The following is a 24629-nucleotide window of genomic DNA, read 5'->3' as shown; positions in this document are numbered from 1 at the left end:
TATCGTGTGTCCACTAGCCCTCGAATGCGCGCACTGTGTGTGTGTGTGCGCGCTGTGCGCGTCTGCGTGTGCGTGCGTGCGTGCGTTGTGTGTGTGTTTGACACACACAGAGCACAGGCCAACCTGTTGCAAGTGTAAATCCACACACATTCTTCAAAAACAATAGCCAGAAATTCCATGGAGTTCGGGGGGAAAGGGGCTTGGTGACTACCTTGTAGTAACACAGTACAACTAAAAACACTGACGTCAACAGGATAGAGTAGAAGATACTGGAGGGTGAGACTAGAGGAGGTGAGACTAGAGGATCGAGAGAATAGAGGATCGTGAGACTAGGAGATCGTGAGACTAAGAGGATCGTGTGAGTAGGAGGATGACAGTAGAGGAGGGGGAGTAGAGGAGGGGGAGAGTAGGGAGGGTGAGACTAGAGGATCGTGAGACTAGAGGATCGTTGAGACTAGAGGAGGATGACAGTAGGAGGGTGACAGTAGAGGAGGGGGAGAGTAGAGGAGGGTGAGACTAGAGAGTCGTGAGACTAGAGGATCGTGAGAGTAGGAGGATGACAGTAGAGGAGGATGACAGTAGAGGAGGGTGAGACTAGAGGATCGTGAGACTGAGGAGGGTGAGACTAGAGGAGGGTGACAGTAGAGGATCGTGAAGAGTAGGAGGATGACAGTAGAGGAGGGGAGAGTAGAGGAGGGTGAGACTAGAGGATCGTGAGAGTAGGAGGATGACAGTAGAGGAGGGGAGAGTAGAGGAGGGTGAGACTAGAGGATCGTGAGAGTAGGAGGATGACAGTAGAGGAGGGGGAGAGTAGAGGAGGGTGAGACTAGAGGATCGTGAGACTAGAGGAGAGGTGACAGTAGGAGGTGACAGTAAGAGGAGGGGGAGAGTAGAGGAGGGTGACAGTAGAGGAGGGGGAGATAGAGGAGGGTGAGACTAGAGGATGTGAGACTAGAGGAGGATGAGAGTAGGGGTGACAGTAGAGAGGGGAGAGTAGAGAGGGTGACAGTAGAGGAGGTGACAGTAGAGGAGGTGCAGTAGAGGAGGATGACAGTAGAAGAGGGTGAGACTAGAAGAGGGGTTGAGACTAGAAGAGGGTGAGACTAGAGAGTGGTGAGGTGACGTAGAGGAGGTGACAGTAAGGAGGGTGACAGTAGAGGGTGAGAGTAGAGGAGTGTGAGAGTAGAAGAGGGTGAGTTGAGGAGGGTGAGAGTAGAGTAGAGGAGGGTGAGAATAGAGGAGGGTCACAGAAGAGGATGAGAGTAGAGGAGGGTGATAGTAGAGGAGGAAGACAGTAGAGGAGGAGAGTAGAAGAGGGTGACAGTAGAAGAGGGTGAGACTTGAAAAGGGTGAGACTAGAGGAGGGTGACAGTAGAAGAGGGTGAGAGTAGAAGAGGGTGAGAGTATAGGTGGGTGAGAGTAGAGGATGAGAGTAGAGAAGGGTGAGACTAGCCTAGAGGGGATTAGAGAGATTCTTACCAAAGACAATGAAGTTGCTCTGAACAGAGGCTGCCAGTAGTGTCAATAAACTCAGAGTCCATAGATTTGGGACCAGGTAAGAAGGGAATGCCATGGTTGGTTGGTTCGTCTCAATCCTCAGGAGGGTTGGGCAGGGTGCAGGGGAGAGGAGCACGGGAGTGTTACCTGTGCGGGGAGAGGAGCACCGGAGTGTTACCTGTGGGGGGAGAGGAGCACCYGAGTGTTACCTGTGGGGGGAGAAGAGAGTAGCACTGGAGCTACCTGCGGGAGGGCGATAAAACAAGACCAGGCCGTTCGGGATTAATTGGTTGCGTTCTGATCGGTTGGCCGGTGCTTAATGCACTTTTGGACATCGTTGCTCACGCGCTTCTCCGTGGGTTTCGTAGATCTGCTGCCTGTGTCATATCGTACCGGGAGCGACGCGGTGATCGAGCCTACCACGGTAAAAGGCAACGTTCTAAATCACTAAAAGCGGAAAATCAGTGTGGGCTGTCATTACCCTAAATGTATTCAATTGATGTCTAAATGTATTCAAGCTCTGGAGTATAAGTGGGATGTCTTCTGAGCCCAAAACAACTCTTGTTAATTACAAATATCACAAATGAACCAAATCCAAATTCCCCCTGTTGGCCAAGTAAAACGCCGGAATGGACAGCAAAATGCTTGCACCTGTCGCCCGCTGAGAATTGCCTGACCGTGCTTCTCTCTTCACATGACACAGATGTAGCACAATAATACCCTCAGCCTCTCACACACACTGTGTCACAATAATACCCTCAGCCTCTCACACACACTGTGTCACAATAATACCCTCAGCCTCTCACACACACACTGAAATAGCCTTACATGGCGGCCGAGCAAAGGCTAGGATCTATCCTCGAAATTCTCCTTCACCATTCGGTTCAGCGCGGGCCATGGCTAGAGAGAGGTTGCCAGTGGAACGGACGTGCGGGCGAATAGGGCGGGGATATGATGGCGGGGGGGGGGGTTTCTTGTTGTTGGAGCCATTAGAGAAGAGTGTGTCGTGGAAAAAACAGAACTGATTTGTAGAATAACGTTAGTGCTGATCACCACTAATAGCCTTTAAGGGGTTGGATAAATCCAATCTAAAGATAGGTCCAAGAGTCCAGTGGCTCCCAACCTTGGGTARTAGGACCCCTGGGAGTACCTGGCCTGTCCAAAGGGGGTACTTGAGAAGTCTCAGGAGACCATAGGTCTACTGGTAAAATGCACATGAGGGGGTACTTCAGGGGTACTCGGGCAGAGCAACATGCAGTTAGTGGCAGGCTACAGTAACCGAAAAAGGATGGGAACCACTGCTACAGCCCAGAAGGCACCTGCAATGCTGCTGGATGCCGCGTAGAAAGGAGAAAGGAGCCCGGTATGGTTTATCCTCCTCCTTTCCCTAGCCTGCCTACACCTTTTTCCCAGTAAAGGAAATMAGCCCTGTGTAACGGTAATCAGAGGGACACCTCGTAGCCTATACGTAGAAATGAAGGCGCACACCGTTGTAGATTGTAGCAACACGACCAATGATAAAAYCCTTGCATGCAGGAAAGGGAGGGGAGAGATGGCGAGGCATAACGTAGCCTACAGTCCAATAACAAAAAGCATATTCGCACTAAATTATACAACAAGTCTAGATTTGTATTCCCGGGTCAAGATAATGCTTTACRTCCAGCACCTGCCAGTAACCTAGGCTACTGAGTGAGGCGCACGCAGGAACATTCCAGGACACGAAAGCATAGTATTTACAAGTGACAGGTGTCGATCGTTTGTTACAGCCCGGACACAGCCAACAACAATAATATTGTTAGGGACATAACAGCATACACACCGAAATAGGCCTGCCTCTGGATTCCCGATCCTGAACGGATAGGCGATTTGTCGCCGTTGGTTCTGGAAGTGGTCCCTGTATTGCAGGAAAACTGGCGCTTGCTCTGATGCCTCCCTGGATCTGTCTATATTGACTTTTTCCTTCCTTCCTTTGGATTGTTGTTTTTCTAGCTGTTCCCTATCTCTCCACGGCTACCGTTTACTGCAGCAAAAACAGTCTGTCTGAAAGAAAGGAGGTGGCGTGTGGAGGGGGAGGGAGCGAGGGGGAGGGGACTTTAATACGATTTGGCCCGTACCATTCGGGATAACAGGGCAATAGCATACTGCCTGGGAGAGGGATATACATGCAGGGAAAGATAGATACACTATACAAAAGTATGTGGACACCCCTTCAAATCAGTGGATTCGGCTATTTCAGCCACACCCGTTGCTGACAGGTGTATAAAATTGAACACAGGCCATGCAATCTCCACAGACAAACAGAGCTGCCGGGTCAATTGTAAGTGCTGTTATTGTGAAGTGGAAACATCTAGGAGCAACAACAGCTCAGCCGCAAAGTGGTCGGCCACACAAGCTCACTGAAGGGGACTGCCAATGCAGTGCTTAATAAAGATTGTCTGTCTTCTGTTGCAACACTCACTACCGAGTTCCAAACTGCCTCTGGAAGCAACATCAGCACAAAGAACTGTTCATTGGGAGCTTCATGAAATGGGTTTCCGTGGCCGAGCAGCTGCACATAAGCCTAAGATCACCATGTGCAATGCCAAGCATCAGCTGGAGTGGTGTAAAGCTTGTCACCATTGGACTCTGGAACAGTGTAAACACGTTTTCTGGAGTGATGAATCACATTTCACAATCTGTCAGTCCTACGAACGAATCTGTGTTTGGCGGATGCCAGGAGAACGCTACCTGCTTGAATGCATAGTGCCAACTGTAACGTTTGGTGGAGGAGGAATAATGGTCTGGGGCTGTTTTTCATGGTTCGTGCTAGGCCCCTTAGTTCCAGTGAAGGGAAATSTTAARGCAACAGTATACAATGGCGTTCTAGACGATTTTGTTCTTCCAACTTTGTGGCAACAGTTTGGGGAAGACCCTTTCCTGTTTCAGCATAGCAATGCCCCTGTGCACAAAGCGAGGTCCATACAGAAATGGTTTGTCAAGGTCGGTGTGGAAGAACTGGACTGGCCTGCACAGAGCCCTGACCTCAACTCCATCGAACACCTTTGGGATGAATTGGAATGCCGACTGCGAGCCAGGCCTAATCGCCCAACATCAGTGCTCGACCTCACTAATGCTCTTGTGGCTGAATGAAAGCAGGTCCCCGCAGCAATGTTCCAACATCTAGTGGAAAGCCTTCCCAGAAGAGTGGAGGCTGTTATAGCAGCAAAGAGGGGACCAACTCCATATTAATGCCCATGATTTTGGAATGAGATGTTAGACAACCAGGTGTCCACATACTTTTGGTCATATAGTGTATATTGGAGAAAGAAAAACTGAGATGTCATATTCATATAGACTGTATCCTATGCCCAAATATGTTATTTGTCATATCATAGAAAAATAATAGGCTAATTGTTTTTTCTGAATTGTTCGTCTTTTATCTAGTTTCTRTGTTATTGTAGATTTAATAGCCTAGGTAGTGGTAGTAGGCTAGTCCCCAATGCCCATAGATAAGAGTTAGGTCTAGCTACATCAGTCATGAATCAATGTTCTTCTCTGCTTTCCGTTAAGGGAGTAGCCTTTTTGACTGACAGCGCGAGACGTTGTCTTTCTGAGTGGAGTCACACCGCTCAAGGCCCGACAGACTGTACTGGTGGGTGTTCAGTGGAGGAGGGTGGGGTGGGGTGGGTGGCGTTCAACTCGCGAGGGGATTAAGGATTAGTTTTGCATGCGGATTAGTTCGTGTGTAGGGGGAGACATGGGGTTAAAATGGTGGATGGCGCGGCGGCATGAAAAGCCCTATCACCATAGGCGACAAGCAGGAGGCAGGAAAAAAACCTATCTTAAACTGGGCGGGGATAGGAGAGGAGATCACCAGACAGCTGAAGTAGCAGCAGGAATGTTTTTTTGCTAAATGTAATGCCTCTATTTAAAATTAAATATAGACATAGGCCTTCTTATGCCTACTCATTCCAGCATTTATACATCCGCTATAATTCAAATGTGGTTGTTGAATTCGTTGTTAGAGAAGACTGAAATTCAAGGCTTTATACAACAACAACAAAAAGTCACTGACGGGGCATGAGAGTGCYGGACAGCTCCAGGTGCTGAAAAGAGAAGCARACCGCCACGAGTTGTCGTTGCGCGCTCTTTCCTGTATGTATCCTCATCAGCAACATACAGTGTCCTATATGTCATTTGGGCTATTTAGAGATTATGATGATTATTATGATGATGTTTTAGACCTAGAATGGTCTACTATTTAATTTGTGTAATAAAAAAACTAACATTTGCAACACAGGCGCGTGCGTGCGTGTGTTTGTAATGAGTCCCATGTTCAATGTGTTTTTGTTAATTGTTTTGTAAAATATGGCTTAGGCCAAATTTATAATTAAAAGACACTCATTATTGCCTATAATTAAAATGATCATAATTTTTCACATACTGGCAGTCCGAGAGGGTAGGCCTATAGCCTATATTATATGGACTTGTGGATGAATGTGTGAATGAATTCAGATCACATGAAAGAAAGGATAAGTGAGGGAGGGTGGGTGGGGTGAATGGAAAGAGATGGATGTCGGGACTTAACAAGATGTTGAGCTAAAGCTGTGGTCTTCCGAGGTAAAGTGTTTGATGGGGAGAGTCAACCTACCGAGTGCAGCTTGCATTGTGCATACATCCCTGATAACGATATCCCGGTGCTGCGATGAGAACTGATTGTAAGTGGAATACAATAGCCTATGTGTGGGCGGGAGAAACCCAAAAGCATCTATCTGTTATGGAGATTGCATGTTTCATTTTATATAAAAAATTGCATTATCTAAGCGGTGTATCCAGCGCCACATTGAGAAACTAAGCATACATTCGAATGGACACAATTGCTTGTATAATGCAATAAAAAGAATGCTTCAATTTGCCAATTTAGTTTTTTTTTTTTTTATCTAAAAAGCATACCAGCTCCTTAGCAAACCCATCTCTGCCGGGACTCGAACCCGGAGCCTCTGGATTAGAAGTCCAGCGCGCTATTCCATTGCGCCACAGAGACTGCGTCTCACCATTGGATGAAAAGCGTGTTTATATTCCTCCTTTCTAACCGTATTGACCATCCTCATGACATAAGGCAGCATCAGGACCACTTGGCTGCTGTTCCCGGACAGACCGATAGGTGCGCATCACTATTCAGCGCCAAGATGGCGATATCAGTCCCTGTTTGTTTCATCTGAGGGATAAGCGYACGTCTTTGATGTCATCTATAAATCAAATCGAATTGTATTGGTCACATACACATATTTAGCAGATGCTATTGCGGGTTAGGCAAAATGCTTTAGTTCCTAGCTCCAACAGTGRAGCAGTATCTAACAATTCACAACAKTACACACAAATCTAAAAGTAAAATAACGGAATTAAGAAATATATAAATATTAGGATGTGCGATGTTGGAGCGGGATTGACTAAAGTACAGTAGAATACAATATATACATATTAAATGAGTAAAACGGTATGTAAATATTAAAGTGACTGGTGTTCCATTACTAAAGTGCAGTGATTCCATGTCTATGTACAAAGGGCAGCAGCCTCAACGGTGCAGAGTTGAGTAACCGGGTGGTAGCTGGCTGGTGATGGCTATTTAACAGTCTGATGGCCTTGAGAATAAGCTGTTTTTCATTCCCTCMGTGCCAGCTTTGATGCACCTGTACTGACCTCGCCTTCTGGATGATGGCAGGGTGGACAGGCCGTGGCTCGGGTGGTTAKTGTCCTTAATGATCTTTTGGCCTTCCTGTGACATCAGGTGCTGTAGGTGTCCTGGAGGGRAGGCAGTGTGCCCCCGGTGATACGTTGGGCAGACTGCGCGCACCACCCTCTGGAGAAACCTGCGGGTGCGGGCGGTGTAGTTGATGAACCAGGCAATGATACAGCTCGACAGGATGCTCTCAATTGTGCATCTGRAAAAGTTTGTGAGGGTCTTACGGGCCAAGCCGAATATCTTCAGCCTCAGAGAAAAATGTATGCAATACAGACCAATATATGTGCTCTAWWAACATGGACCTGTYTTTCGGGCTATCATGTCACATGAACTAGATTTTAACCTTTATTTTTTATGCCTTTTCCAGAAATGATAATTACACACAAAAAAARGAAAGAAATTGTCTGAGGATGGTGCTGGATCTGACATGAAAAGGGGACAGTTTGATAAAAAAGCTTTTAATTTAAAGGTTAAAACCCAGGTCACGTGARATGATTGCCCAACACACAGGGCCCCATCTGTAAAATATGATTATAAGTGTATTTGTAATAATTTAATATAACTTGTAAATATCAGAAAAGCATCTGATAAAATAAGTTCTCATTTTGGCGATTCTGCGCCCTCCTCCCTCCTCCAGCAGCAAACTAAACGGTGTCAGGTAGCCTACTCTGTGCTTCCATTGAGAATGAAGAAACTATACATTTTCACACACAAAAACATGACAATATACAGGATATAAATAACTTAGGGCTGAGCACATCAGCTTTTACAGTTGGCCATGTATGATTGGATAAAAAAATGAAGGAATACAAATCAGTGTTCCATCATGCAAATCAGTGTTCCATCATTTTTTATAATATACTATTGCACCCATTTAGTGTCCTCGCAGGTGGAAATCAGTCCTTGATTACAAAGGAAGAAAGCGAACATTCTTCAAGTCCGTATTTGAATTTGCCTGCAGTATTAGAAAGGACATTTACAACAATCATACTAAGCAATAATGTTGGCAATGTGTGTTCTTCTGAAAATGCACAAATGCAAAATGACAATATAATTTTAAGACACAAGCTGTGCATTAAACCAAAATGCAGTGCACAAAACTGCCCTTTCCATGACGYACTGACCAAATGAACACAGGTGAAAGCTATGATCCCTTATTGATGTCACTTGTTCAATCTACTTCAATCAGTGTCGATTAAGGGGAGACTGATTAAATGATTTTTAAGCCTCTAGACAATRMAGACATGGATTGTGTATGTGTGCCATTCAAAGGTTGAATGGGCAATAAAATATTTAAGTGCCTTTGAACGGGGTATGGTAGTAGGTTCCAGATGCACCGGTTTGTGTCATGAATTGCAACGCTGCTGGGTTATTCACGCTCAACCGTTTCCCGTGTGTATCAAGAATTGTCCACTACCCAAAAGACATTCAGCCAACTTGACAACTGTGTGGATTGATGCCTTGTAAGAGTCCATGTCCCAACGAACTGAGCATGTTCTGATGCCTTGTAGAGTCCATGTCCCAACGAACTGAGCATGTTCTGATGCCTTGTAGAGTCCATGTCCCAANATGTCCCAACGAACTGAGCATGTTCTGATGCCTTGTAGAGTCCATGTCCCAACGAACTGAGCATGTTCTGATGCCTTGTAGAGTCCATGTCCCAAAGAATTGAGCATGTTCTGATGCCTTGTAGAGTCCATGTCCCAACGAATTGAGCATGTTCTGATGCCTTGTAGAGTCCATGTCCCAACGAACTGACCATGTTCTGAGGGGCAAAAGGGGAGGGGCTATGCCACTCAATATCAGGAAGGTGTTCTTTATGTTTTGTACACTCAGCGTATAAGTTATCGTGTTGACCATCTCATTGATAATGTATTTACCAAAGCAGGTTCCGCCCCATGGGACAACATTTCACTGTTACGAAATCATATTGGAACAGTAGGTGGGTCTTTCATTCTGTTACATTCGTCATTGACTGTGCACACACAGGCCCTGCATTCCAAACGGCAACCTATTCCCTATGTAGTGCACTACATTTGACCAAAAAGGAATAGGGTACTATTTAAGACACTCAGCGCACACACACACACACACACACACACCACATTAAGGTTGAGGCCCACCATTACGTCACAACATGGTATTCCCTTCAGACTGCAAAAAACCAAACATGATTAGGTGCAGAAGGAGCTCCTGTGTGGCTCGTTGGGAGCTGAAGCCTCAGGCAACTTTGTAGCTAGTTCAGAAAACATCAATCGTTTCAAACYTAATTGTGCACACATCCAYTAACGTGCAGGTGTTAATGACCTCGTGGAATAAAGACCCATATCCACAGTGGAAAATGCTGCACACAAACTGCAGGAGCCTTCATCAATATTTCAGAAAAAACATAACTRAAGTCACAGGCTGCCTTTTTTCTGCCCAAAATGCTGTTGGTGGAGAGAAAAACAACGTAATGGACTCGGATGGAGACAAAACTTCTCCCGGAGAGGGCTACTGTAGACAGAAATGACTGAAGCTGACACACAAGAGTAAGATCTGACTGGCAAAGTGGKATTACTGGTGATTTGATGCTCTGAGTGATCTACATGAGGATCTATTGCAYATAAATGACATCACAGGAGACAGATTTAGGACACATGATGAGGTAACTCTTATCCCAAATAGCACCCCATTTCCCCACATAGTGCACTACTTTTGAACAGAGCCCAATGGGCCTTAAGTCAAAAGTAGTGCACTTCATAGGYAGCCATTTGTGCTGTTGACATCATTGTTCCWCCCATAATTGGTGCTAAAATGTAATCATATTCAGTTGGATAACAAACCGGGTGATGTTAGGGTCATCTTTCCATTATTTTGGTTTCATTTCTTCCATCACACAACACTGTCATTTTGTAGCACCCATTCTGTTGAATTTATTTCACTAATATTTTACATGCATTTCACTTAATTAAACTTGAMCACAGCCAGCCTGGTCTCATWGACTAGACATAACATAGTACATCTAAATCCGGCACCCTCAAATTAGTATGATATGTTACGTTTGGTATGGTTACACAAGACAGAKGGTTACTTAAGGCAACAATGAAAGTAGAATGGTTGGATGGGTGAATAACGGGAACGTCTAGCAACCCAAAGAATGAATGCGTGTTTGAAACTAATCACGGACAATTTTAGCAACTACTTATGACTTTTAAAGATATTCCTTTCACCTCTAATCTACCTAACGTTAGCCACCAAGCTAACGTTAGCCACAACAAATTGGAATTCTTATCATATGTTTGAAAAATTTGTAACATATTGTACGAATTGCAATTTGTAACATACCATGCGAAACATCCACAAATTAATATATACACCATAAGAAACGTAGCATARCGTAGTAATTGAGTCGCCCGGATTTACATTTATTATGTTACGTCTACRCCAGAGACCATGTTAGCTGATTGACCAGGCTAAACCTTTCCATGATAAACCACAAAACATTTTAATTATTTATACATTTATCCYTTCAAATTACTGTGTTGGTGACACAAAGACCAGAATATATAAACAAAACAACCCCTTCATCCCACCCTCCATATTCTCTCCGCCTCGCTTTCTCCTCCCTTCCTCCGCCATGCTGCTCACATGTATGCAAGGGCAGCAATGGAGGTCAGTATTGACAGCGCGATGACCACGTAGCCCGAGCGATACACCTCAGGAAGCGCAAATCCCTTACCGCTGTCCCAGAACTTAGACAGAGAGAGACAGAAAGAGAGAGACAGAGAGACAGACAAAAAGAACAGCAAAGAACAAGAGAAAGAAAAGGAGGAMACATTAAAGGACAGACATCAACAAGGACTAACATAGCAGTATATTAGTTTTAAGGCGATGACCTAGTGTTATGCGCTGTGGACTTTACTTACCAGATGGCGGATTCCATTCAAGGTGTGGTAGGACAGAGGGAAGGCAATGCCAAACTTAGCTAAACCGAGGAGAGCGGGGCCAATGGACAGGGAGTGGATCAGGTCAAGGTAGTACGGGTAGTTACCTGGCAACACCAACGCTAAGAGAGCAAATGCCGAGATACCTGAAAGACAGAGGACAACATTATGTTTCTCGGACTGTGATCTTGTGGTCTTTTCCATGTACTGTAAAGGAGTAGGGTGAAGTTGCCACTAGACCAATAATGGTTCAGGGAAAAGTTGACCCTGGAGTGTGCTGTAAGAGGTTAGTATATTAATCATACCTCCACTGAGTCCCACTCCCGTGCCTCTGTGTGTGATGGACATCATCATAGGCACCGACCACCTGCAAGACACAGGGTACCATGACAACACACGGCAAGACACAGGGTYCCATGACAACACACYGCACCATGACAACACACGGCAAGGCACACATACAGTATACAAACACAGCATTTGTAGTTCACACTGGATATAAACCCTGTCAATACCTAAAGATAGGACCCTTGTGTTTTACCTGGTCACATGACCCGATGGTAATATCTAACCCATCCACCGTTAAGAGCAAAATCAATACAAGGCTCTTTACATAATTAGTAGGGTTGGAACGGTACACGTATTCCTACCAAACCGTTTGGTACAGGGWCCTCGGTTTCTGTCTGAACTGTGAATCCGAATGAATACTTACAAAAATAGTGTATATGGAACAACAACCACTAGGCCCAAAGGCTACGCCCACACTGTAAACCACTAGGCCCAAAGGCTACTCACCACACTGTAAACCACTAGGCCCAAAGGCTACTCCCACACAAACCACTAGGCCAAAGGCTACTCCCACACTGTAAACCACTAGCCCAAAGGCTACTCCCACACTGTAATCCACTAGGCCAAAGCTACTCCCACACTGTAAACCACTAGGCCCAAAGGCTACTCCCACACTGTAAACCACAAGGCCCAAAGGCTACTCCCACACTGTAAACCACTAGGCCCAAAGGCTACTCCCACACTGTAATCCACTAGGCCAAAGGCTACTCTCACACTGTAATCCACTAGGCCCAAAGGCTACTCTCACAATGTAAACACTAGGCCAAAGCTACTCTCACAATGTAAACCACAAGGCCAAAGGCTACTCCACAATGTAAACTAACCACTAGGCCCAAAGGCTACTCTCACAATGTAAACCACTAGGCCCAAAGGCTACTCTCACATGTAAACCACTAGGCCAAAGGCTACTCCCACACTGAAACCACTAGCCCAAAGGCTACTCCCACACTGTAAACCACTAGGCCCAAAGGCTACACCCACACTGTAATCCACTAGGCCACACTGTATTCCACTGGCCAAAGGCTACTCACACACTGTAAACCACTAGGCCCAAAGGCTACACCCACACTGTAATCCACTAGGCCCACACTGTATTCCACTAGGCCCAAAGGCTACACCCACACTGTACAGCCCAAAGGCTACCCCACACTAAACCACTAGGCCCAAAGGCTACGCCCACACTGTAAACCACAAGGCACCAAAGGCTACTCCCACACTGTAACCACTAGCCCAAAGGTTACCCCACACTGTAAACCACTAGGCCCAAAGGCTACTCCCACACTGTAAACCACCAGGCCCAAAGGCTACTCCACACTGTAAACCACTAGGCCCAAAGGCTACTCCCACAATGTAAACCACTAGCCCAAAGGACTCCCACACTGTAAACCACTAGGCCCAAAGGCTACGCCCACACTGTAATCCACTAGGCCCAAAGGCTACTCCCACACTGTAAACCACTAGGCCCAAGGCTACTCCCACAACTGCAAACCACTAGGCCCAAAGGCTACTCCTACACTGCAAACCACTAGGCCCAAAGGCTACTCCCACACTGTATCCACTAGGCCCACACTGTATTCCACTAGGCCCAAAGGCTACGCCACACTAATCCACTAGGCCAAAGGCTACGCCCACACTAATCCACTAGGCCCAAAGGCTACTCCCACACTGTAATCACTAGGCCCACACTGATATTCCACTAGGCCCAAAGGCTACGCCCACACTAATCCACTAGGCCTAAAGGCTACTCCCACACTGTAATCCACTAGGCCCAAAGGCTACTCCCACACTAATCCACTAGGCCAAAGGCTACGCCCACACTAATCCACTAGGCCCAAAGCTACGCCCACACTAATCCACTAGGCCAAAGGCTACTCCCACACTGTAAACCACTAGCGCCAAAGGCTACCCCACAACTGTAATCCACTAGCCCAAAGGCACTCCACCACTGTAATCCACTAGCCCAAAGCTACCCACAACTCGTAATCCACTAGGCCCAAAGGCTACCCCACACTGTAATCCACTAGGCCCAAAGGCTACTCCCACACTGTAATCCACTAGGCCAAAGGCTACCCCACACTTATCCACTAGGCCAAAGGCTACGCCCACACTGTAATCCACTAGGCCAAAGGCTACTCCCACACTAAATCCACTAGCCCAAAGGCTACTCCCACAACTAATCCACTAGCCTAAGGCTACTCCCACACTGTAATCCACTAGGCCCAAAGGCTACGCCCACACTGTAATCCACTAGCCCAAAAGCTAACTCCCCACACTAATCCCTAGGCCCAAAGGCTACTCCCACACTAATCCACTAGGCCAAAAGGCTACTCCACACTGTAATCCACTAGGCCTAAAGGCTACGCCCCACACTGTAATACCACTAGCCCAAAGCTACGCCCACACTGTAATCCACTAGCCCAAAGGCTACTCCCACACTGTAATCCACTAGGCCCAAAGGCTACGCCCACACACTAATCCACTAGGCCCAAAGGCTACGCCCACACTTAATCCACTAGGCCCAAAGGCTACGCCACACTGTAATCCACTAGGCCAAAGCTACTCCCACACTGTAATCCACTAGGCCCAAAGGCTACGCCCCACACTAATCCACTAGGCCCAAAGGCTACGCCCACACTGTAATCCACTAGCCCAAAGGCTACTCCCACACTGTAATCCACTAGGCCCAAAGGCTACGCCCACACACTAATCCACTAGGCCCAAAGGCTACTCCCACACTAAACACTAGGCCCAAAGGCTACGCCCACACTAATCCACTAGGCCCAAAGGCTACTCCCACACTAATCCACTAGGCCCAAAGGCTACTCCCACACTAATCCACTAGCCTAAAGGCTACGCCCACACTGTAATCCACTAGGCCTAAAGGCTACGCCTACACTAATCCACTAGGCAAAGGCTACTCCCACACTAATCCACTAGGCCTAAAGGCTACGCCCACACTAATCCACTAGGCCTAAAGCTACTCCCACACTAATCCACTAGGCCTAAAGGCTACGCCACACTGTAAACCACTAGGCCCAAAGGCTACTCCCACACTAATCCACTAGGCCTAAAGGCTACGCCTACACTGTAAACCACTAGGCCCAAAGGCTACTCCCACACTAATCCACTAGGCCTAAAGGCTACGCCCACACTGTAATCCACTAGGCCCAAAGGCTACTCCCACACTAATCCACTAGGCCTAAAGGCTACTCCCACACTAATCCACTAGGCCTAAAGGCTACGCCCACACTGTAATCCACTAGGCCAAAGGCTACTCCCACACTGCGTTTTATGCCTCGAGTAAATCTGAGCTGAAAAAACATTGTAGGGTATTCCGCTAAAAACGACTAATTGGCGCATTTCAAACTATGCTTTTGTGAGGCGCAGCCGGGGAACTAGTTCTGTACGATAGCACGTGGTGGGGGGCGATAACCCAGAACTGGAGGATCCTCCATTGTTGTTTAAAGCTCCCAGTAGAAGCAAAAATGTATTGAACTTAGTAAGAAATCAACTAAATGTATTGAATTAATTTGGTATGTTCCTTTAACTTTCTGAAAAGGCAACGGTGTGGGAATTGCCCCTCTCTCTCTCTCTCTCTCTCTGTGTGTGTCTACCACTTTGTGTAGCCGTTAGCGATGATGCTAATGACAACAGGCTTCTGGTAGAAGAAAAGGCTTCTCAATTGAAAATATTAAACTACAAAGTAGACGACACATACCTGGCAGAATAATATGATGATTAAAGGGTATCTACACCCAAAAATGCCTTACATTTTGTCCCCCAGACCTCAGAAATGGCTCCCTGGTGGTTTAAGCGTTGTTGTAGATGTAGAACCCACAATGATGCTGTTTTTATATTTTTAAAACGTGTGATTTTAAGAGATTATTGATTTTGGAGAGTGAAAACCAGGGAAAAAAACAGACACCTGTGTAAAAAAATATATAAAAAAAATGGCAAAACATTATATAGCTCAAGATCCTGGGGTTAGTTTGAAATATTTWGTCAAATCAAAAATTAACTACATTGACAGTTGGCATTTCATTTTCCCGCTGTACCGAAACAGAACCTTAACCCCAAAAACCGCAATTCGTACCGAACCCTGGGTTTGGTGAACAATTACACCCCTAATAATGAGTTCATTTTCTTGCGAGGAGCGCCTGAGTGGTTGTTTTGTGGTTTAAAAAAGGTACTTGCTCCCCTGATCCATAAACAATGTCACAAAGCACTGAATCAAAGCTGTGTGTATTGTCTTCCTATTGGAGTGATCTCTGAAGCAGCCTGGAGACTATGGAGAGTACAATAAGAAGAGCACCCTTTCTTAATTTATTCATTATTACGCACGTGGCCAACTTACTGGTAGATGGTGATATGTGGCGACATGGGTCGGTTCAATTTGTTGTTTTTGGCCGAGAACTTGTTCATTTCCTCCTTTGCTGTGGTTCCCATTGGAACAGCACTAAAGAAATAGAGAAATMGTACATTAAGAACACGTAATATGCTAGAGAAAACATACACATTCAATTCCAWCATAACATGTAATTACATTAAAGAATAACAGAGACAAGTGGGCAGGCACATACACCAAGAGTTGGAACCGGTTCAGGGAACAGAACCGAAAACAGGAAAATAATGAAATTATTTAAGGAACAGAACTGAAAGTGATTTATACTCTTCCAGAACAGAACCTTAATTCTAAAAGCATGGGAAACCGTTATTTTACATTCTAGGCATTTTTTTCCCAGTCCCACAAAAATCATAACACATTTGCTTATGCAAAGCCCTCCCGCTGTCACTCGGAAACYTATTCCAGAGTCTGCCCACCAGCTGGAAATCTTTGCCAGAGGGTGTGCAGGCTACCTGCCCTTCCCTCTGAAGCATAGGTTACTGTAGCCTACTGACGATGTTACGAGCGTAATTCAGAAATTAGGGAGATATTTAATTAGAGAAGAATGAATTGACTATTTCCAATGCTAGTTAAGGATACTARAGTGATCACGTTTCACATTGGATTTATTAACTACAAAAACGTAAGAAGTGTTTTTAAGCAATGGCGAAGCTCTAACAAGACACATCTGCATAGCATCCTCGAACTTTGGAAAAATGTTGAGGCATTTTGACACGGTTTACCAGTTCAATAATAATTGGAAGTTAATACATCTTTTATCGCCCTAAACAAAAGACGSCAAATCTTGCAAAGCCTCAGAAGAGGCATGGAAAAGTGCCCCCTTCTGACAGCCCTTCTTCGGCCTCGGAGGATGATTGCTCTGAAGTAGCACCAGCATGGTTCAGAAAGGGTAGAAGAAAAATCRAAGAGACAATTTATGAACGCCTCATAAAAATGTATGTGCTGGTCGATAAACTACACGAAGACCACAAAGGGACGAGTGACAAAGTTAGAAAGAGACCATGCTGACCACCAGGCTGCCATCCTGGAAATCCGCAAGGACGTGGATCAAAAGTACAAGAAGCTGGAAGACGCCACTTCTAAACTCGAGGAGAAATTAGATTATGAAAATTATCAAAAGCCCATCAATTTCAGATTTCAAGGTTTCCCCAGAGGCCGTAGAGGGAAGAGACGCCATCTCTTTTCGACGGGAATGGATTCCCCAAGTCTACCTCCTTGCTCGCACCCACTGGAAATGGAGAGGACCCAGCGCACCCTACGGAGGCAGCTGCCTGGCCAGGTTGCACCCAGGGCATTTGTCATTACATGTCTATGGTACCAGGACAAAGTCTGCATCCTCTCAGCTGCCAGAGCAAAGGAAGAGCTCAAGTACAGAGATGACAGAATAATGATCATTCCGGATCTTTCTCCCACACAACACAAGAGGATGGCTTTCTCCCCACTAAAGAGGATTCATATAGTAACCAAAAAAAGTGTTTAACAAATCAAAATATATTTTATATTTGTGATTCTTCAAAGTAGCCACCCTTTGCCTTGATGACAGCTTTACACACTCTTGGCATTCTCTCAACCAGCTTCATGAGGAATGCCTTTCCAACAGTCTTGAAGGAGACCCCACATATTCTGAGCACTTGTTGTCTGCTTTTCCTTCACTCTGCAGTCCAACTCACCCCTAACCATCTCAATTGGGTTGAGGTCGGGTGATTGTGGAGGCCAGGTCATCTGATGCAGCATTCTCCTTGGTCAAATAGCCCTTACACACCCAGGAGGTGTGTTGTGAGTCATTGTCCTGTTGAAAAACAAATTATAGTCCCACTAAGGGCAAACCAGATGGGATGGCAAATCGCTGCAGTGTCACCAGCAAAGCACCCCTACACCATCTCCTTCATGGTGGGAACCACACATGCAGAGATCATCCGTTCACCTACACTGCATCTCACAAAGGGTAAGGGTAACAAAACATGTCTGCAGCATTGAAGGTCCCCAAGAACAGTGGCCTCCATCATTCTTAAATGGAAGAAGTTCGGAACCACCAAGACACTTCCTAGAGCTGGCCGCCAGGCCAAACTGAGCAATCGGGAGAGAAGGGCCTTGGTCAGGGAGGTGACAAGAACCCGGTGGTCACTCTGACAGAGCTCCAGAGTTCCTCTGTGGAGATGAAAGAACCTTCCAGAAGGACAACCATCTCTGCAGCACTCCCCCAATCAGGCCTTTATGTTAGAGTGGTCAGATGGAAGCCACTCTTCAGTAAAAGGCACATGAAAGCCCACTTGGAGTTTGCCAAAAGGCACCTAAAGGACTCAGACCATGAGAAACAAAATTCTCTGGTCTTATGAAAACAAGATTAAACTCTTTGGCCTGAATGCCAAGTGTCAAGTCTGGCGGAAACCTGGCACCATCCCTACACTGAAGCATGGTGGTGGGAGCATCGTGCAGTGGCGATGTTTTTCAGCGGCAGGGACTGGAAGACTAGTCAGGATCGAGGCAAAGATGAACGGAGCAAAGTACAGAGAGATCCTTGATAAAAACCTGCTCCAGAGCGCTCAGGACCACAGACTGGGGTGAAGGTTCACCTTCCATCAGGACAGCAACCCTAAGCACACAGCGAAGATGCACAAGTCTTTAAGATAGATGTACCTGCTATGCATAGCGTCGCCCGAATTAGGTTAATTGTAAATTACACGTATATTGACTGTTCCCTGTAACATGAAATTGTTTTCAGTCACAAAATAAAATTTGAATTAAAGCGACAAACATCGGCAACAATAATGACCGGACTATTTAGCCCCACTTGAGCATGTAAAAAAAAAAAGAAAACAGAGGATGTGTTCACGGTCACCAGCCGCACACTCAAAATGTCAACCAATCGGCATTCCCCAAAGCTCCCTTGAAACCTGGAAGAAAGACAAGCTATGACCTTTACCAGACGATAACTAATCATCCCTCAACAATGAAATGGGGACAATTAGGGAATCATCACCATCATCCTGAGTTCACAACCAAAAAGGTTAAAAGAACACTCCTTTTACTTCCCTGTCCATAACAGTTAGTCTAGAATCGACTTCTCTCTTATTCCTGCAGGCAAGGGAAGTTTAACTACTGGGTGTAAGCACTTACCAAGATCTATATCAGATCATTCTGCCCTGCTGGCTTCATTACCCGTCAGTAAAACACAGCCACCCTCAAGAAGGTGGAGGTTTGGCACATATTTACTATCAGATCATTCTGCCCTGCTGGCTTCCTTACCCGTCAGTAAAACACAGCCACCCTCAAGAAGGTGGAGGTTTGGCACATATTTACTATCAGATCATTCTGCCCTGCTGGCTTCCTTACCCGTCAGTAAAACACAGCCACCCTCAAGAAGGTGGAGGTTTGCCACATATTCACTAAATAATCCCACACATGTAACATTTCTGAACACTCATATCAACATATTTTTTTAGCACCAATAACAACTCTGCACCACCCCCCCCCCCCCTAATTTTATGGGAAGCTGTCGTTGCATATGTGAGGGGGCTAATCATTTTGTTTACCTCATGTGTTCGTAAGACGTAGAAGGCTAAGTAGATTTGTTGGAGATAGGCATTTCTTGAAAATGAACATTTGAGTCTAATTTTTGTATAGTTGAGTCATCAATGAGATTGGAATACAACAACCTGACGACCCACAAAGCAGAAAACGTTCTTAGGAGAAAAACAAAACTACTACGAACATGGAGATCAAGCAGGAAAGTTGCTTGCTTGGCAGATAAGGAGAGAGGAAGCTATTAGAGTTATTGGCTCCATTAAGCTGCCCAATAACACAGTTGTTCAGGGTCCTGAGGAAATGAATCTAGTCTTTAGGGAGTTTTATGAAAACATTGTACAAGTCTAAAGTGGATGCCCCTACTACAATGCATGAGTTTTTGAACAAACTCAATTGACAAGCTTTAACTGATGAGGATAGAGAGTACTTGGAGAAAGAGATCACATCTGAGGAAATTAGAGAATCCATTTTCAACACTGCAGGGGYAAAATCACCAGGGTTAGACGGATTTCCTATTGAATTCTATAGACCCTTTTTACGCAAACTAATTGAGCCTCTTCGCAATATATTTAACCTTGCCACAGAGACAGAAAAGCTCCCAGACGCACTTGAACAAGCACTGATCACAGTTTTGTTAAAACCTGGGAAAGATCTTTTGCTTTGTGGGTCACATAGACCAATATCTTATTGAACACTTCATATAAGATTCTTGCAAAAAATCATAGCTCTTAAGACTAGATAAGGTTCTTCCTGACTTGGTTGAAAGGGAACAAACTGGCTTTGTAAGAAACCGATCATCTCCTGATAATATGAGAAGATTATTTAARATRATGCATTATGTAGAGAATGACCAAGAACCTGTAGTGGCGGCTTCATTAGAAGCGGAAAAYGCTTTTGACTACATAGAATGGAACGYCCTGTTTGAAGTTTTACAGAGGATGAATATTGGACCTCAGTATGTAGGGTCTGATTAGATTACTGTACAAATGTCTGGGGGCTCAGATCATAACTAATGGAAACGTTTCCTCACAGTTCTCCCTATCACGTGGCACAAGACAGGGTTGTCCCGCTAGTCATCTTTTTCTTTGGCTATAGAGCCACTGGCAGAAGCTTCTAGATCTCATCCATCCATGGTTTCCATATAGGTGGYCYTGAACATCTGGTCTCACTATATCAAATCAAATTTKAAATCAAATGRATTTATAWAGCCCTTCGTACATCAGCTGATATCTCAAAGTGCTGTACAGAAACCCAACCTAAAACCCCAAACAGCAAGCAGTGCAGGTGTAGAAGCACGGTGGCTAGGAAAAACTCCCTAGAAAGGCCAAAACCTAGGAAGAAACCTAGAGAGGAACCAGGCTATGAGGGGTGGCCAGTCCTCTTCTGGCTGTGCCGGGTGGAGATTATAACAGAACATGGCCAAGATGTTCAAATGTTCATAAATGACCAGCATGGTCAAATAATAGTAATCACAGTAGTTGCTGATGACATTCTGCTTTACCTCACCAAAACAGAAATGTCACTCCAGGAATTAGTTGACATCCTGAAAGAATGTGACCTTTTCAGGATATTAAATTAAAATATTGAAGAGTATAATTGTGCCTTTTAACAGGGCAGCTATMCAGAACCCAATCTTAGACCAGCCATTTTCTTTGGAGACTTCAGAAAATGACATATCTGGGATTGCAAATTCCTTCTGAAATTATTAAGACATCTCAACAGAACTATTCTCCACTTCTCAAAAAGGTTGGAGAAGAATTAGATAGATGGCGGGATTGACCAAGTTCTCTTATTGGGCAGGTCAATTGTGTAAAGATGAATATATTACCACAATTCTTGTATCTTTTTAAAACCTAAACCTTTCCTATTGCCAAAGTTTTTTTCGTACAACTTAATAGGAAGGTGTCTTCATTTCTATGGAAAGGGAACCCCCAGAGTGAAACACACAACTCTATTCAAACCATACTCAGAAGGAGGACTTACTCTACCTGAATTCCAGTGGTATTACTGGGCATCTCAGCTAAAAGGCTGTGTGGGTATGGCACACAAGTTCCCCCTCTTGGGAYACAGAGGAAGAGCGTCTTTCCCCGGTTTCATTGGCATCTATACCTTATATWAGCCCCACCTTAAGCTTTGCTAGGTCTCATAAACAACCGTTTAATTAAAAACACTTTAAATATATTGATTGAAGTCTGTAAACAGAGGGGGAATCGATCTATATATGAATAAACACCTTTCTATAAGAACCCCATCTTACCCAAACCCCTGAGACATGGTATTACATGTTGGTTCAACAAAGGAATGAAAACATTTGGTCATCTATATAGAGACGGTGAACTACTATCCTTTCAACAACTGGCATTTCATTTTCAGTTACCTCAAACTCATTTCTTCAAGTACCTACAGGTTAGGCATTATGTTGCCACTCAACAGGGAGGTGAGGATTCAGTCCATGAGTAAATCTATACCTGATAAACTGTGGCTGGAAAGGAAAGAGGTAAAAAGGTTTCATTTGTTACATGTACTCTGGTCTTCAAGCTCTGTTGGGGAACGATGAAGCGGCACGATGACCTTGGTCTCATTGTTGAGGATGAGAAATGGGGAGAGTTCTTTTTAGATGCTCAGCATCTTTCATTTAACACAAGGCTCAAGTTGATGCATCAGCAGTCAATGCAMCCAATAAATGCACAGCTTTTATATGGAAAAGTGACACTCTGCCAAGCAGATGTGGCTAAAATAACTTTCTATATTCCATCTGAAAAAATAACATACAATTTACGTAATAACCCCTGTGAATTGACTGATGTCTGGGGGGACTGTCAAGCAGTTCGAGTCATCACTTTAGCTGCCTCATTTTCTTAATGTATTATTTGTTTTTGCATTGAATAATATATTTTCTAGCATTGGATGTGAAGGTCATTCTGTTTCGTTTTATTGTTGTTAATCATTGAAGCCAATACCAGATGAGGGGAGGTGTGTTCATGTGTRGGGGAAGGAAGGCTTTGGCACGAAGTGCTCCCATTTAGCATGCTATTTTGTGTAGGTGGGAGGAATAACGGGGAATTATCTGTGTCCCATTTTGTTGATTGTTAAATCGTAAAATGGAAATAAATATATTGTAAAAAAATATATAATTAAATCTAGTGCTGCTCTACAAGCGTGTTAGCTAGAGAACATTAAACCAACTCAGAAGTTCAAAGATATTCAAAGTTCCTCTATAGAAGCCACTCCTCTGTAGGTATAACTCTGTGGGCCATAACTCAGATAGTGCATGTCATAAGACGCTCAGCGCTTCAAGGCAAGCTTCCTCCATCCTCACCCTCAAAATGTCAGTTGCATCTCACACCCCTACACTGTGACTGTCAGCACACTGTGTGTGTGTTTGTCTTTCATTATGATTAAACCARGCTGTTACGGCAAAATACAATTTGCTCTAAACGACTTTCCTAAACAAATTAAAGCGCTTCCCCACTCCACACCAAGCTGCTCTACGTGCCCTGATTGGTCTGGTAACTTAATGTCGAGCTAAATGTAAAAATATATACACTACCGTTCAAAAGTGTGCGSTCACTTAAATGTCCTTGTTTTTTGTCCATTAAAATAACATCAAATTGATCAGAAATACAGTGTAGACATTGTTAATGTTGTAAATTACTATTGTAGCTGGAAACTGCTGATTTTTAATGGAATATCCACATAGGCATACAGAGGCCCATTATCAGCAATCATCACTCCTGTGTTCCAATGCCACGTTGTGTTAGCTAATCCAAGTTTATCATTTTAAAAAGGCTAATTGATCATTAGAAAACCCTTTTGCAATTATGTAAGCACAGCTGATAACTGTTGTTCTGATTAAAGAAGCAATAAAACTGGCCTTCTTTAGACTAGTTGAGTATCTGGAGCATCAGCATTTGTGGGTTCGATTACAGGCTCAAAATGGCCAGAAACAAAGAACTTTCTTCTGAAACTCGTCAGTCTATTCTTGTTCTGAGAAATGAAGGCTATTCCATGCGAGAAATTGCCAAAAAACTGAAGATCTCATGTGTACTACTCCCTTCACAGGACAGCGCACACTGGCCCTAACCATTATTTATAACCTTGTCAACATCTCGACTATATTTCCTGTTCATTTTACAACTAATTTCCTGTATGTTTTCATGGAAAACAAGGAAATGTCTAAGTGACCCCAAACTTTTGAACAGTAGTGTATATTTCAGAGGTTTAAAAAGGAACGGAAAGGAATGATATAAAGCAGTATTTTGGGGGTTTGAACCAGTTCAGAAATGTATTTTGCTGGTCGGAACATTGCAACAGAAAAAAAAAAAAAGAATGGTTCTGTTCAGAACGAAACGATTGGAAAATAATTTCAGTTCCAACACCTGACACACACACACACACACACACACACACAAAATCTACTCACTGTCTGTAGAAAACACCAAACTGAGGGCGGGACAAACAAGTGCCCTGTCGGGCTAGTGTCCTGTGAGAGAGATCAAACAACATACATTTAGTAATGTTAGTAAAAACATGGTTTAGTAGAAACAACAAGCCACTTCCTACTTCTTACTTCTTCAGAGGAGATTAGAGCCTACACTTATAACTCCCAGCTTGATATTGGTGAAACCATGTTGAGCAACAGCTGAAATAATAATATGCACAAGCAAATCAGAGTTCAACATTTTCAAGGATGTTCATGTTCAAACTAGAGCTCTGCTACCCGACTCAGGGCCTGTTTTTCCATCAATAACTAGGGTAGGGCCTGTTTTTCCACCAATAACTAGGGTAGGGCCTGTTTTTCCACCAATAACTAGGGTAGGGCCTGTTTTTCCACCAATAACTAGGGTAGGGCCTGTTTTTCATCATTAACTAGGGTAGGGCCTGTTTTTCCATCATTAACTAGGGTAGGGCCTGTTTTTCCATCATTAACTAGGGTAGGGCCTGTTTTTCCATCAATATAACATAGCGGTAGGGCTGTTTCCATCCATTAACTAGGGTAGGCCTGTTTTTTCATCATTAACTAGGGTAGGGCCTGTTTTCCATCATTAACTAGGGTAGGGCCTGTTTTTCCATATCAATAACTAGGGGATAGGGCCTGTTTTTCCATCTCTAACTAGGGTAGGGCCTGTTTTCCATCATTAACTAATGGGTAGGGCCTGTTTTCCATCAATTAACTAGGGTAGGGCCTGTTTTTCCATCTATTAAC

The 24629-nt window shown here is 44.5% G+C and overlaps 1 protein-coding gene and 1 non-coding gene across 3 annotated transcripts in view; both read right to left on the bottom strand.

Annotated features, from left to right (window-relative positions):
* Window positions 1-6446: 6446 nt before the first annotated feature.
* trnar-ucu (transfer RNA arginine (anticodon UCU)) lies at window positions 6447-6520 on the bottom strand. The gene has a single exon. It is a non-coding gene; the product is annotated as a tRNA-Arg (tRNA).
* A 3589-nt stretch (window positions 6521-10109) lies between these two features.
* sdhc (succinate dehydrogenase complex, subunit C, integral membrane protein) overlaps window positions 10110-24629 on the bottom strand; it is a 20835-nt gene continuing 6315 nt past the window's right edge. Inside the window, exons 1-5 of one of the 2 annotated variants that reach the window (XM_024003271.3) lie at window positions 23847-23946; window positions 15848-15949; window positions 11451-11512; window positions 11128-11291; window positions 10110-10953 (exon numbers count right to left, since the gene is read on the bottom strand). In XM_024003271.3, coding sequence (XP_023859039.2) covers window positions 10846-10953; window positions 11128-11291; window positions 11451-11512; window positions 15848-15949; window positions 23847-23929 — 519 coding nt within the window. In that variant the 5' untranslated portion in view covers window positions 23930-23946 and the 3' untranslated portion in view covers window positions 10110-10845. Of the gene's footprint in view, window positions 10954-11127; window positions 11292-11450; window positions 11513-15847; window positions 15950-23846; window positions 23947-24629 lie in introns of those variants that run through there. The other variant, XM_070447075.1, reaches the window with a different exon arrangement.

Source organism: Salvelinus sp. IW2-2015, linkage group LG15 (genome assembly GCF_002910315.2).
Source record: "Salvelinus sp. IW2-2015 linkage group LG15, ASM291031v2, whole genome shotgun sequence".
In the NCBI taxonomy this organism is placed as follows: domain Eukaryota; kingdom Metazoa; phylum Chordata; class Actinopteri; order Salmoniformes; family Salmonidae; genus Salvelinus; species Salvelinus sp. IW2-2015.
The sequence above is the reverse complement of the archived record's forward strand: the minus strand, read 5'-3'. Positions and strand labels throughout refer to the sequence as shown.